Source organism: Carcharhinus amblyrhynchos, chromosome 14 (assembly GCF_965287045.1).
Source record: "Carcharhinus amblyrhynchos chromosome 14, sCarAmb.v2.hapA, whole genome shotgun sequence".
In the NCBI taxonomy this organism is placed as follows: Eukaryota; Metazoa; Chordata; class Chondrichthyes; order Carcharhiniformes; family Carcharhinidae; genus Carcharhinus; species Carcharhinus amblyrhynchos.
The window spans coordinates 26,594,247-26,606,450 of NC_137337.1; the positions used below are offsets into that span (position 1 = coordinate 26,594,247).

At 46.0% G+C, this 12,204-nt stretch overlaps 1 protein-coding gene across 2 annotated transcripts in view; it reads right to left on the reverse strand.

The window, feature by feature from the left end:
• mdga2a (MAM domain containing glycosylphosphatidylinositol anchor 2a) overlaps positions 1 to 12,204 on the reverse strand; it is a 769,467-nt gene that overhangs the window by 434,972 nt on the left and 322,291 nt on the right. For both annotated transcript variants that reach the window (XM_080202474.1, XM_080202475.1), the window contains exon 5: positions 74 to 206. In XM_080202474.1, coding sequence (XP_080058600.1) covers positions 74 to 206 — 133 coding nt within the window. The remainder of the gene's footprint in view (positions 1 to 73; positions 207 to 12,204) is intronic.

The window sequence follows — 12,204 nt, forward strand, 5'->3', positions numbered from 1 at the left end:
TTAAAAGAGAACAGGATGCATGGACAGAAATCCTCTGCCTACAAGGCTGTATTGAAAGCGAGCTTCCACCTACCTGTAGCATTACTGAGCTTGAAGGAAACCATCTTGTCGGGGATATTGCAAACATTTCTGACTGATGCAATGCAGCTATAATTTGCATAATCCTTAGGGCGAAGATTCTTCAATTTCAGGATCTTTATTTCACCCTGTTTAGAAAATAGTAATTAAATACAAAATGTTACCCTCTGTGATCTGAAAGTGAGGGAAGGGTGCAAAAGTACCACAAAAATCAGTCACGCACAAAACATCAGTAAAGTTAAAACAAAATAATCAAAGCTTTTGAATGAGCTATTTTTACTTCATGAGATGATGTGATGATATCGGGTGTGATACACAACATTCCAAAAAACAATCGATTGAAAGGTCCCAAAAAGGCCATGAAGGATACGTGGCATGATGGAAAGGTGAAACGTTTACAGTGAGGGAAAGCGCAGCATGCTTTTCAACTAATGACCCTTCGGGCCGGGATTCTCCAGCTGTTCACGCCAGTGGGAGTCTCTGGTCCTGCTGCAGTGAACAGCGAGTTTCTGAGCACCAAATTATCTGTCCTCACTTGTGTGAGCACCAGAAAATTCCAGCTGTGACCCTTAGCTCAAGTTGTGGCCACTCGAGTTAAACTTGACCTTTTTTGAAGCCACTAACGTGACTTTCAAGTCAAGCCGTCTGAACATGCGTCACTTGGCACTGGCCATCTTAGTAATTGTTGAGTTTTAACAGCTAATTTTAGTCTGACCACAAGGATTCAAAATATCTCCACCCTCCCCACTCCTACCCCCCAATCCACCTCTCTCTCCAGTGCAGTGCATCAATGTTGTCTCACTTAAAATCAAAAGATGTATATTTCTATAAATGATCCAATTGTGAAATACAGATGTAAGGTCCAGATAAATTAAGGATAGTCTAGGGCCCAATATATTTGATCTTCAGCCTCATCTTTGAATCAAAACAAAGAACAAAGAAAATTACAGGACAGGAACAGGCCCTCCAAGCCTGCACCGACCATGCTGCCCGACTTAACTAAAACCCCTACCCTTCTGGGGACCATATCCCTCTATTCCCATCTCATTCATGTACTTGTCAAGATGCCCCTTAAAAGTCACTACAATATCCGCTTCCACTACCTCCCCTGGCAACAAGTTCCAGGCATCCACCATTCTCTGTGTAAAAAATCTGCCTCGTACATCTCTTTTAAAAATTGCCCCTTGCACCTTAAACCTATGCCCCCTTGTAATTGACTCTTCCAGCCTGGGAAAAAGCTTCTGACTATCCGCTCTGTCCATGCCTCTCAGAATCTTGTAGACTTCTATCAGGTCTCCCCTCAACCTCCGTCGCTCCAGTGAGAACAAACCAAGTTTCTCCAACTTCCTCTCATAGCTAATGCCCTCCATACTTAGGCAACATCCTGGTAAATCTTTTCTGTATCCTCTCCAAAGCCTCCACATCCTTCTGGTAGTGTGACGACCAGAATTGAACACTATATTCCAAGTGTGGCCTAACTAAGGTTCTATAAAGCTGCAGCATGACTTGCCAACTTTTAAACTCGATATCTCAACCGATGAAGGCAAACATGCTGTATGCCTTCTTGACTACCTTCTCCACCTGCATTGCCACTTTCAGTGACCTGTGTACCCGTTCACCCAGATCCCTTTGCCTAACAATAATCTTAAGGGTTCTGCCATTTACTGTATATTTCCTATCTGTATTAGACCTTCCAAAAATACATTATCTCACATTTGTCCGGATTAAACTCCATCTGCCATCTCTCCACCCAAGCCTCCAACTGAACTATATCCTCTGATTGTCCTCATCACTACCTGCAAATCCACCAACCTTTGTGTCATCTGCAAACTTGCTAATCAAACCAGTTACATATTGCTCCAAATCGTTGATATATATTACAAACAGCAAAGCACTGATCCCTGTGGAACACCACTTGTCACAGCCCTCCATTCAGAAACGCACTCTTCCACTGCTACCGTCTGTCTCCTTTGGCCGAGCCAGTTTTTTTATCCACCTTGTCAGCTCACCTCTGATCCCATGCAATTTCACCTTCTGCACCAGTCTGTCAAAGGCCTTACTGAAGTCCATGAACATCCACTGCCCTACCCTCATCAGTTATCTTCCTCACTTCCTCAAAAAACTCAATCAAATTCACGAGACACGACCTCCCCTTCATAAAACCATGTTGCCCCTCACTAATACGCCCACTTATTTCCAAGTGGGAATAAATCCTGTCTCGAAGAATCCTCTCCAATAATTTTCCTACACTGATGTAAGGCTCACCAGCCTGTAATTACCTGGATTATTCTTGCTACTGTTCTTCAACAAAGGAACAACATTGGCTATTCTCCAATCCTCTGGGACCTCCCCTGTAGCCAGTGAGGATACAAAGATTTCTCCCAAGGCCTCAGCAATTTCCTTCCTTGCCTCTCTCGGTATTCTGGGGTATATCCCATCAGACACTAGGAACTCATCTACCTTAATGTTTCTCAAGAACCCCAATACCTCCTCCTTTTTGATTCGTTCAATTATTCTTCCAACTCTGATCATGATGTAGAGATGCTGGCATTGGACTGGGGCAGGTACAGTAAGCAGACTCACAACACCAGGTTAAAGTCCAACAAGTTTATTTGGAATCACGAGTTTTCAGGTGAGTGATGAAGGAGCAGTGCGCTGAAAGCTCGTCATTCCAAATAAACCTGTTGGACTTTAACCTGGTGTTGTGAGACTTCTTATTGAGTCCTGATCATAACTGATTTTTAAGTTCATGTATTAGAGTCACAAGTAAGCTTATATTAACACTGCAATGAAGTTACTGTGAAAATCCAGTGGTCCAGCGCCTGTCGGGGACACTGGTGGCCCAACCCCAACAGAGTGAAGCGGGGCCATCAGGGCCCCCCAGGAGGCCAGATGTGCGAGGGAGGGGGGAGTGTACCCTCGGCATTGCCAGCTTGGTAATGCCAGCCTAGTTCCGTGGCAATGCCTAAGGGGCATCTTTGCACTGCCCACCAGACACTGGGCATTGCCAAGGGGATGGACCATAATAGGGTAAGGCCTAATGTGGCAGGGTCTCTGGAGTCAGTGAGGGAGGTCCCGCTGCCACTCTGCACTCAAGCTGGGTGACAGGGAGGGAGGCCAGTGATCGGGGCTGGCCATCAGGAACGAGAGGGGGTCGGGACAGGACTGCAGGGCGGGGTGGGATCAGGACTGCCGGTGGGTCGGGAGGGGTGATATCAGGACATCAGTGCTACGCTGGGGGAAATCGAGCTGGACCGAAGGTGAAAGGAGCTCAAGGCTGGTTGGACATGTACAGGGGCCAGAACCAGACCAAAGGAAGATCGCACGGCCAGTGATGAGGGGTCTTGGGGCTGGTCAGTGATCAAGCTGGAGAGCAACCGGGAGGCCAGCAGTATGCGGCTGCTGCGCATGTACTGATCTCAGCTCAGACAGATTGGCACATGCACAGTGGCCCGCTCCGCGCTATGCTGCTGGGCTCTCCAGTGGGAAGAATCCACCCACAGATTTTTATCATAATTCACACTAGGGCACTCTGTGACACACAGAATGTGGGAGATTCATTTTGAAAATCCCTTTACTCCAGTTTTTACGTGAATTCAACACTTTGAGTTTTTTGGGGGGAGAATCACCCCCCAGTTCATTCGTCCTTCCTACTTGAATGTTTAATCCCACAATGTAAAGGGAAATCTTAATCTAGAACGTGTATCTGCCCACTGGCTATTGAACATATTGGCGAGGGGCTGAAATATGACACATCCAACCAAGTGTTTGACTAGTTCACAATTAAACAGCAATGTTTTTTTTGTATATCCATGTTCCACTGTCAAGCATATATACAACTTTCTCAGAACTGAAGTGCCATTTTCTCCTGCGTTTGATTTGATTTGATTTATTGTCACGTGCATTAACATACAGTGAAAAGCATCGTTTCTTGTGTGCTGTATAGGTAAAGCATACCGTTCATAGAGAAGAAAATGAGAGAGTGCAGAATGTAGTTTTACTGTCAGAGCTAGTGTGTAGAAAAAGATCAACTTAATGCAAGGCAAGACCATTCAAAAGTCTGACAGCAGCAGGGAAGAAGCTGTTCTTGAGTCGGTTGGTACGTGACCTCAGACTTTTGTATCTTTTTCCCAACAGAAGAAGGTGGAAGAGAGAATGTCTGGGTGTGTGGGGTCCTTAATTATGCTGGCTGTTTTGCCGAGGCAGCGGGAAGTGTAGACAGGGTCAATGGATGGGAGGCTGATTTGCACGATGGATTGGGCTACATTCATGATTTTTTGTAGTTCCTCGTGGCCTTGGACACAGCAGGGGCCATACCAAGCTGTGATACAACCAGGAAGAATGCTTTTTATGGTGCATCTGTAAAAGTTGGTGAGGGTTGTAGCTGACATGCCAAATTTCCTTAGTCTCCTGAGAAAGATTGTGGGCATGTTTCTGAATCAGCATTTACAGACTTCACTATGGAATGTACCAGCTAGCACTGTAAAATGGTGAAAAATACATTGGAAAAGTAACAGCTTTTCTGAATCTAGTCAAATTGAAATTTGTGGCCAAATATTATTTCAAATGGAAAATATGGTGAGCGGCAACAGCAGAGGCCTGACAGAGAGAGAAATTGGTCAGGCTTCTGCTGCTGGAGCTGTTCCAGCTTGAACTAAAGCTACACTGAGATAATAAATGTGAGAAAACGTGTGTGGATTCAAGTTAATAGATTTCTAGTTACTATCTGTTTTGAACAAAAGAGCATGTGCCAGATAATTATCTCAGTCAAATCGATGTTTAGTATCAGTCAGCATTGTGCTTGCACAGCCTTTACTGATTTAAAAACAGACATTTTTAGGAATACTAAACAGGTCAGGCATCACCTAAAGAGAGGGGAAGGAAGTGTTAACATTTGGGCACATTCATAAAATCCCCACAATGCAGAAGGAGGCCATTGGTCAGCACCGATCACAATCCCACCCAGACCCTATCCCCACAATCCCATGCATTTATCTTAGCTTGTCCCCCTGACACTAAGGGGCATTTTAGCATGGCCAATCCACCTAATCTGCACATCTTCGGACTGTGGGTGGAAACCGGAGTACCCAAGGGAAACCCATGCAGACACGGGGAGAATGTGCAAACTCCACACAGACACTGACCCGAGCCAAAATCAAACCCGGGTCCCTGGCGCTGTGAGACAGCAGTGCTAACCACTATGCCACTCTGTTGCCCCAAATATTGTGCCACCTCAGGGTTGATGTCCTTATGATAGCTGAACTTAATCAACCTGAAATGTTTACCCTCTGCTTCTCTCTCCACTGAGGCCATCTGAGCTGCTGATCAGTAATTCTGCTCCAGCTCTCGCTTTCCTGCAGCTGCGGGGTTTTACTTCGAACCTTGCCTGGCAATTCATTTCCACAGTTTGTGATGAATCTGCCTGAATCGGATGTATCCAGAAATATCACAGTTATAGACAGGACTTGAACATGATTGCGAAATTTCTCAGCCCGCCTGGTTCCGATTGGAAAGCGTTGGAATACATTGTGCAGCGGCATTATTGGATAACTGCGAGATCGCTAAGCACGTTTTCTGTTCGGTGGCACAGTGGTTAGCATTACTGTCTCACAGCACCAGGGACCCAGGTTCAATTCCTAGCTTGGGTCACACTCTGTGTGGTGTTAGCACATTTTCTCATGTCTGTGTGGGTTTCCTCCCACAACCTGAAGGACGTGCTGGTTAAGTGCATTTTACGCCATGCTAAATTCTCCCTGGATGTACCCAAACAGGCACCAGGGTGTGACAACTGGGGGATTTTTAAAATTTATTTATTAGTGTTACAAGTATTAACACTGCAATGAAGACATTGTGAAAATTTGCAGTGACTTCATAGCAGTGGTATAATATATAAGCCTAGTTTTGATAGTAATAAATAACCTTCAAACTTTGTCCTGGGCATAAACGGCTCAAACTCTCACCTGCTCAATCAGAGTAAGTGTGAATGAGAGTGAATATTTCAATTCCTGGGCCATAGTGTCAGAGACAGGCAGATGAGTGACTGCTCTCCTGTGAAGATCAGCAACTCACCAACACTCAGGAAATTGGCAGGGGTGGAGGTGGGAAATTGGAGAGGTGCAGGCACAAATTTTACTCACACAGTGCAGAGCAGTGTCTCAGCCTGGCTTCTTCAAAGGTCAGCTTTATATTTCACATTTGGGACCTCAGTTTTGCCAGTTCACCAAGCACACCACCTCCATATCCTATCAGAGCAATACATTCAGGTGTCCATCAGAAAATTTGACAGGGGCTATACCTGAACACTGGGAGAAGTATCGGACAAGTTTCTGCCAATGTGTCTGCTATAGCAAAATCATTAAATTGGAATTTACTTTTTTCTTACTTCATATCCTTGAGTTTATCAATTAACCAATGAAGAATCTACCAGTGCAGTTCAACAGGCAAACAACGTCAAAGTAAGTCTCAGTGGAAACTGTGAAGCACTGGTGACTCTATTCAATGGGGCTGGTGTGCCACTTGGAGGAGAACTTGTAGCTGATGGTGTTCCTATGTGCCTTATGCCCTTGTTCTTCTAGGTGATAGAGATTGGGGGCTTGGAATGTTGGTATGGAAGAAAGTTGGCAAGTTGCTGCAGTGCATCTTCTGGATAATATACACTGCTCTCACTGTGCACTATTGGAGGAATGTTTAAGGTGCTGAAAGGGCTGCTGATCAAGTGGATTGCTTTGCCCTGTTTGTGTCTTGAATGTTGTTGGAGTCAAACTCACCAGGCAAGTGCTAAATACCCCAAAAGCAAGAAGCGGGAAGCATGAGAGCAGATATTTTTAAGGCACTTGTAAAGAAAACTCCTGTCACACACAAGTGTCATCTCTGCATATCTCCAAAACATTAAAATGCGATTTTACCAGCTTTCCCCACCCATCGAGCTGGCAAAATCACACGAGAACCAAGAAATCAGGTTTGTGCCCGACTTCACAGCTCTGGCAAACTTAGACACAGGATATCTGGTGCGACTAACCTCTCTTCCATTTCCAGAGACAGGCTGAATAATTTATGTAAATTGATTTAAATCTTTATTTACATGTGTTTAGCGAGCCTGGGACTCGAGTCGTCCGGGCACACTTGCCTTTCTGGTCTCGCCGGGAGAGGATTTCTCTGGTGAGGAAAACATCAGCTCCCCATGAATGGGGAATAGTCGTATTGCCCCCGCTGGTAGAACTGCAGACTACTGAGGCCCCTGGGGAAATCGAGAGCAAGGAGGGATGTCTCTTGGGCAGTGCCAGCCTGGCACCTTGGCAATGTCCACTGGGCACATTGGGCAGGGCCTGGAGTGGGTGGGACCTATGGGGACGGGGTCTATGGAGTGGAGTCTGAAGGGGGCAGGGCCAGGCTAGAGCAGCAGGGAGGGAAGGGGGGCCTACTGCACACTCTGCAGCTGCAATCGGTGGGGGAGGGGCCCACTGCCACTCTGCATCGCGATTAGTATGGGGAGGGAGGGGGGCCCACTGCCACTCTGCAGGAGATCTATAAGTGGGGATGGACGCAACCCGTCTGGGCAGCAGGCAGGTGGCGGGGGTGATATTTTAGGGCAGTGTGGTGCTCACAATCGGTCATGGACCCACGTAATAGCTGGGAGAGCGGATTCATTTAGGATGGCTGCAGCAGCAGAGGCCTGGCAGATCTCTCTCTCTCTCTCTCTGTCAGGTCTCTGCTGTTGCAATTGCACATGTGCATATGCACAATAGCTCCTTCTGTTGCTGGGACAGGCTGGCTAGTGAATTAAGCACCACCCACTGCCTCTACTGGCTGGGAACGATCTCACCCATTTTTCATAGTCCATAAGATTGGGAGAAAAGACTTGCCCAAAAAATGGATCTGAAACTCTCCCATGTTCATGCTAGCTGAACACTTAGAATATTTCTTGTAAAATCGCCCCCAGTCAAATAGGATTCTGATTTCAATCATGAAATAGATTTTTCCCTGCTTCTTATTAATTTCAACATTGAGGCCTCAACGATCCCACATTTGGTCAAATGCTGCCTTAGTGTTAAGGACAGTCACTCTTCCCTCACCTCTGAAATTCAGCTGTTTTGTCAATACGTGAAGGCAGGAGTAAGCGATCCTGCCAGAACCCAAACTGAGCAGATATTACTGAGTAAATGGCACTTGAAAGCACTATGAGAACAAAAGGAGTAGGAGTAGTAGGCCATTTGGCCCCTAAACATACTCCCTCATTCAATGAGATCATAGTTGATCTGACAGTGGCTTTAACTCCACTTTTTTGCCAGGCCCCATAACCCTGATTCTCTTATGAGAACAAAGATCTGCGTAACTCAGCTTAAATATATTCAATGACCCAGAACTGTAAAGGTTAACAACCCCCAAGAAAATAAATTCATGCTTACCTCCATTTTAAATGGCAGGCCCTTCCCACTAGGGGAGATGGTGGTATCGTTGTATGGTCAGTGAACTAGTAATCCAGACACCCAGGGACCTGGATTCAAATCCCACCACAGCAGATGGTGAAATCTGAATTCAATAAAAACCTGGAATTTAAAGTCTGATGCTGACCATGGCCAATTGTTGTAAAAACCCATCTGGTTCACCAATATCCTCTAGTAAAGGAAATCTGCCGTTCTCCCCTGGTCTGGCCTACATGTGACTCCATACCCATGGCAATGTGGTTGACTTTCAAAATGCCTTCTGAAGCAGAATGGCAAGCCCTCTGCTGAAGGGCATTTCAGGTATGGGCAATAAATACTGTCCCAGACAGCAATGCCCTCATCCCATGAGTGAAAAAAAATTGAAACTCTGCAACCTAGTTCTAGATTCCCCACAACAGCAAACATTTACCCTGTCAGGTCCATTCAGTATCTTATAGATTTCAATAGGATCGTTTCTCAATCTTTGAACTCCAATATTCTCTCAAAGCACTCATTCTGTTCCCCACACACAGTGTGTACCATCTACAAGATGCACTGCAGGAATTCACCAAGACTCCTTTGACAGCATCTTCCAAAGCCATGACCCAAACTCTCTTGAAGGATAAGGGCAGCAGATGCATGGAAACACCATAACCTTCAGGTTCCCCTCCAAGTCACTCACAAATATATCATTGTTCTTTCACTGTCGCTGGCTCAAAATCCTGGAACTCCCTCCCAAACAGCTCATGGACTTCAGTAATCGAGGAGGCAGCTCACCACCATCTTCGCAAAGGCATGGTGGCACAGTGGGACTCTAAGTTCAATTCCTGCCTTGGGTCAGTATCTGTGTAGAGTCTGCCCGTTCTCCCTGTGCCTGCCTCCGGGTGCTTCAGGTCCATCTCACAGACCAAAGACATTCAGGTTAGATCGATTGACCATGCTAAATTGCCCCTCAGTGTCATGGGGGCTAGCAAGATAAATATATGGGGTTACAGGGATAGGGTCTCGGGTAGGGTTGTTATCAGTGCAGGCTCGATGGGCCAAATGGCCTCCTTCTGCATTGCAGGGATTCTATGAACTAGGGATGAGCAATGAATGCTCCTCTCGCTAGCAGTGCCCACATACCATGAATGAATAAATTTTTAAAAATAAGTAGAGGCCCTAACTGCGTAGTCTTTCCTCATAAAACAACCCTTTCATCCTAGGAATTGACCTAGTGAACCTTCTCTGAACTCTCTCCGATGTACGTATATCCCTCTTTAAATAAGGAGCCCAAAACTGGACACAGTACTCCAGGTGTGGTCTCACAAATGTTTTGTAAAGTTGTAGCAAAACTTACCTACTTTTATTCTCCATCAACCTTGCAACAGAGGTCAACATTGCAATTGCTTTTTTAATTACCCGTTGTAATGGTACGCTCACTGTTTGTAATTTATGTATGTGGACATTGAGATCCTGCTTGACTGCGGCATTCTGCCATCTCTCTCCGTTTAAATAATATTCTGTTTTCTCACCCTTTACTCAATACATTTTTCCATATTATGCTCCACTTTCTGAATTTTTGCCCACTCATTGGGCACCTGTCTACCCAGTATGGGCATTCGCAGGATTTCCAACCCCTGGAAACTCCATCTCTGAGAGCTACTGGCTAATCAGAGACTATGATGTGGAGATGCCGGCGTTGGACTGGGGTAAACACAGTAAGAAGACTCACAACACCAGGTTAAAGTCCAACAGGTTTATTTGATAGTAAACCCACAAGCTTTCAGAACGCTGTTCCTTCAACAGGTGAGTGGAAAGTTCTGATCAGAGAAGGACATATGAAGGCACAGTTTACAGAGTACTGATTAGAATGCGAGTCTTTACAGAGACTAGTCAGAGCTACTGCCTAAACAGCCCGACGCTGGCATCTCCACATCATAATGGGCAGCATGGTAGCACAGTGGTTAGCACTGCTGCTTCACAGCTCCAGGGACCTGGGTTCGATTCCCGGCTCGGGTCACTGTCTGTGTGGAGTTTGCACATTCTCCTCGTGTCTGCGTGGGTTTCCTCCCACAGTCCAAAGATGTGCGGGTTAGGTTGATTGGTCGTGCTAAAAAAATTGCCCCTTAGTGTCCCGGGATGCGTAGTTTAGAGGGATTAGTGGGTAAAATATGTAGAGACATGGGGGTAGGGCCTGGGTGGGTTTGTGGTCAGTGCAGACTCAATGGGCCGAAGGGCCTCTTTCTGCACTGTAGGGTTCTATGATTCTATAATCAGAGGCTGACAACTGTCCAATGGGAGCTCTGGCTGTTGCCGGTAGTGCACCCATCAGAGACCTGGAACCACAGAGAGACCCAGGCCACAGCTTAGTAAGAGCGGAATGGGATTGGCAAGGAGGGGAATGCCAGCAAAGGGAGGAGAGGGATAGGGAGGAAAGGGCAAGGGGGTAGTGGCTCTCAGTGGGCCTAGTCACATGGTCATTTACTGGAAGCCAGGTGTTTTCCCATAAATAAGATCCTGGAGAAACCTAGTCCTTAAAGTGGCCAAACCCCCACACAGAATATAACGCTTTTTCCATGACAGCACATGGACCATTACACTATTTCTATTAAGAACAAAGAAAAGAAGAACAAAGAAAATTACCGCACAGGAACAGGACCTACAGCCCTCCAAGCCTGCACCGACCATGCTGCTCAACATAACTCTAAAATCCCCTACCCTTCTGGTGACCATATCCCTCTTTTCTCATCCTATTCATGTATTTGTCAAGACGTCCCTTAAAAGTCAAAATGGTTCCCTTCATCCATCCTACTTGTTACAACCTCATGTGGCGATGGCTTAGTGGGATTATCACTAGACTTTTAATCCAGAACTCTAGGTTCTGGGGACCTGGATTCGAATCCCGCCAAGGCAGGCGGTGGAATTTGAATTCAATAAAAAATATCTGGAACTAAGAATCTGCTGATGACCATGAAACCATTGCTGATTGTTGGAAAAACTCCTATGGTTCATTTATGTCCTTTAGAGAAGGAAATCTGCCATCCCTACCTGGTCTGGCCTGCATGTGACTCCAGAGTCACAGCAATGTAGTTCACTCTGAACTGCCCTCTGAACAAGGGCAACTATGGATGGGCAATCAATGTTGGCCAGTCAGTGATGCCCATGTCCCACAAATTAATAAAAGATAGAATCAGAATCCTATAGTGCAGAAGGAGGCCATTTGGCCCCTCAAGTCTGCACCAACCACATTCCCACCCAGGCCCTATCCCCATAACCCCGTTTATTTAGTCTGCTGACCCCTGACTCTAAAGGGGCATTTAGCATGGCCAAACAACCTAACCTGCACATCTGGACTGTGGGAGGAAACCCAAGCAGACATGGGAAGAATGTGCAAACTCCACACAGACAGTGATCTGAGCTGGGAATCAAGTCCGGGTCCCTGGAGCTGTGAGGCAACAGTGCCAACCACTGTGCCATGGTTGGTGCAGGCTTGGAAGGCCAAAGGGCCTGACCTTGTGATATCATTTCCTTGTTCTTCTTTGCTTTGTTCTTAATAGATATAGTGTAATGGCGCTTGTGATGGCCCATGTGCTGTTGTGGAAGCCCTGAACTCTAATGGATTTGTTAAAAATTATTTTCCTTTCATAAAACCACATTGATTATCTGCATATCCTGTTCTGACTTCCTGAATCATGAATTCCAGTATCTTCCATTATTTTAC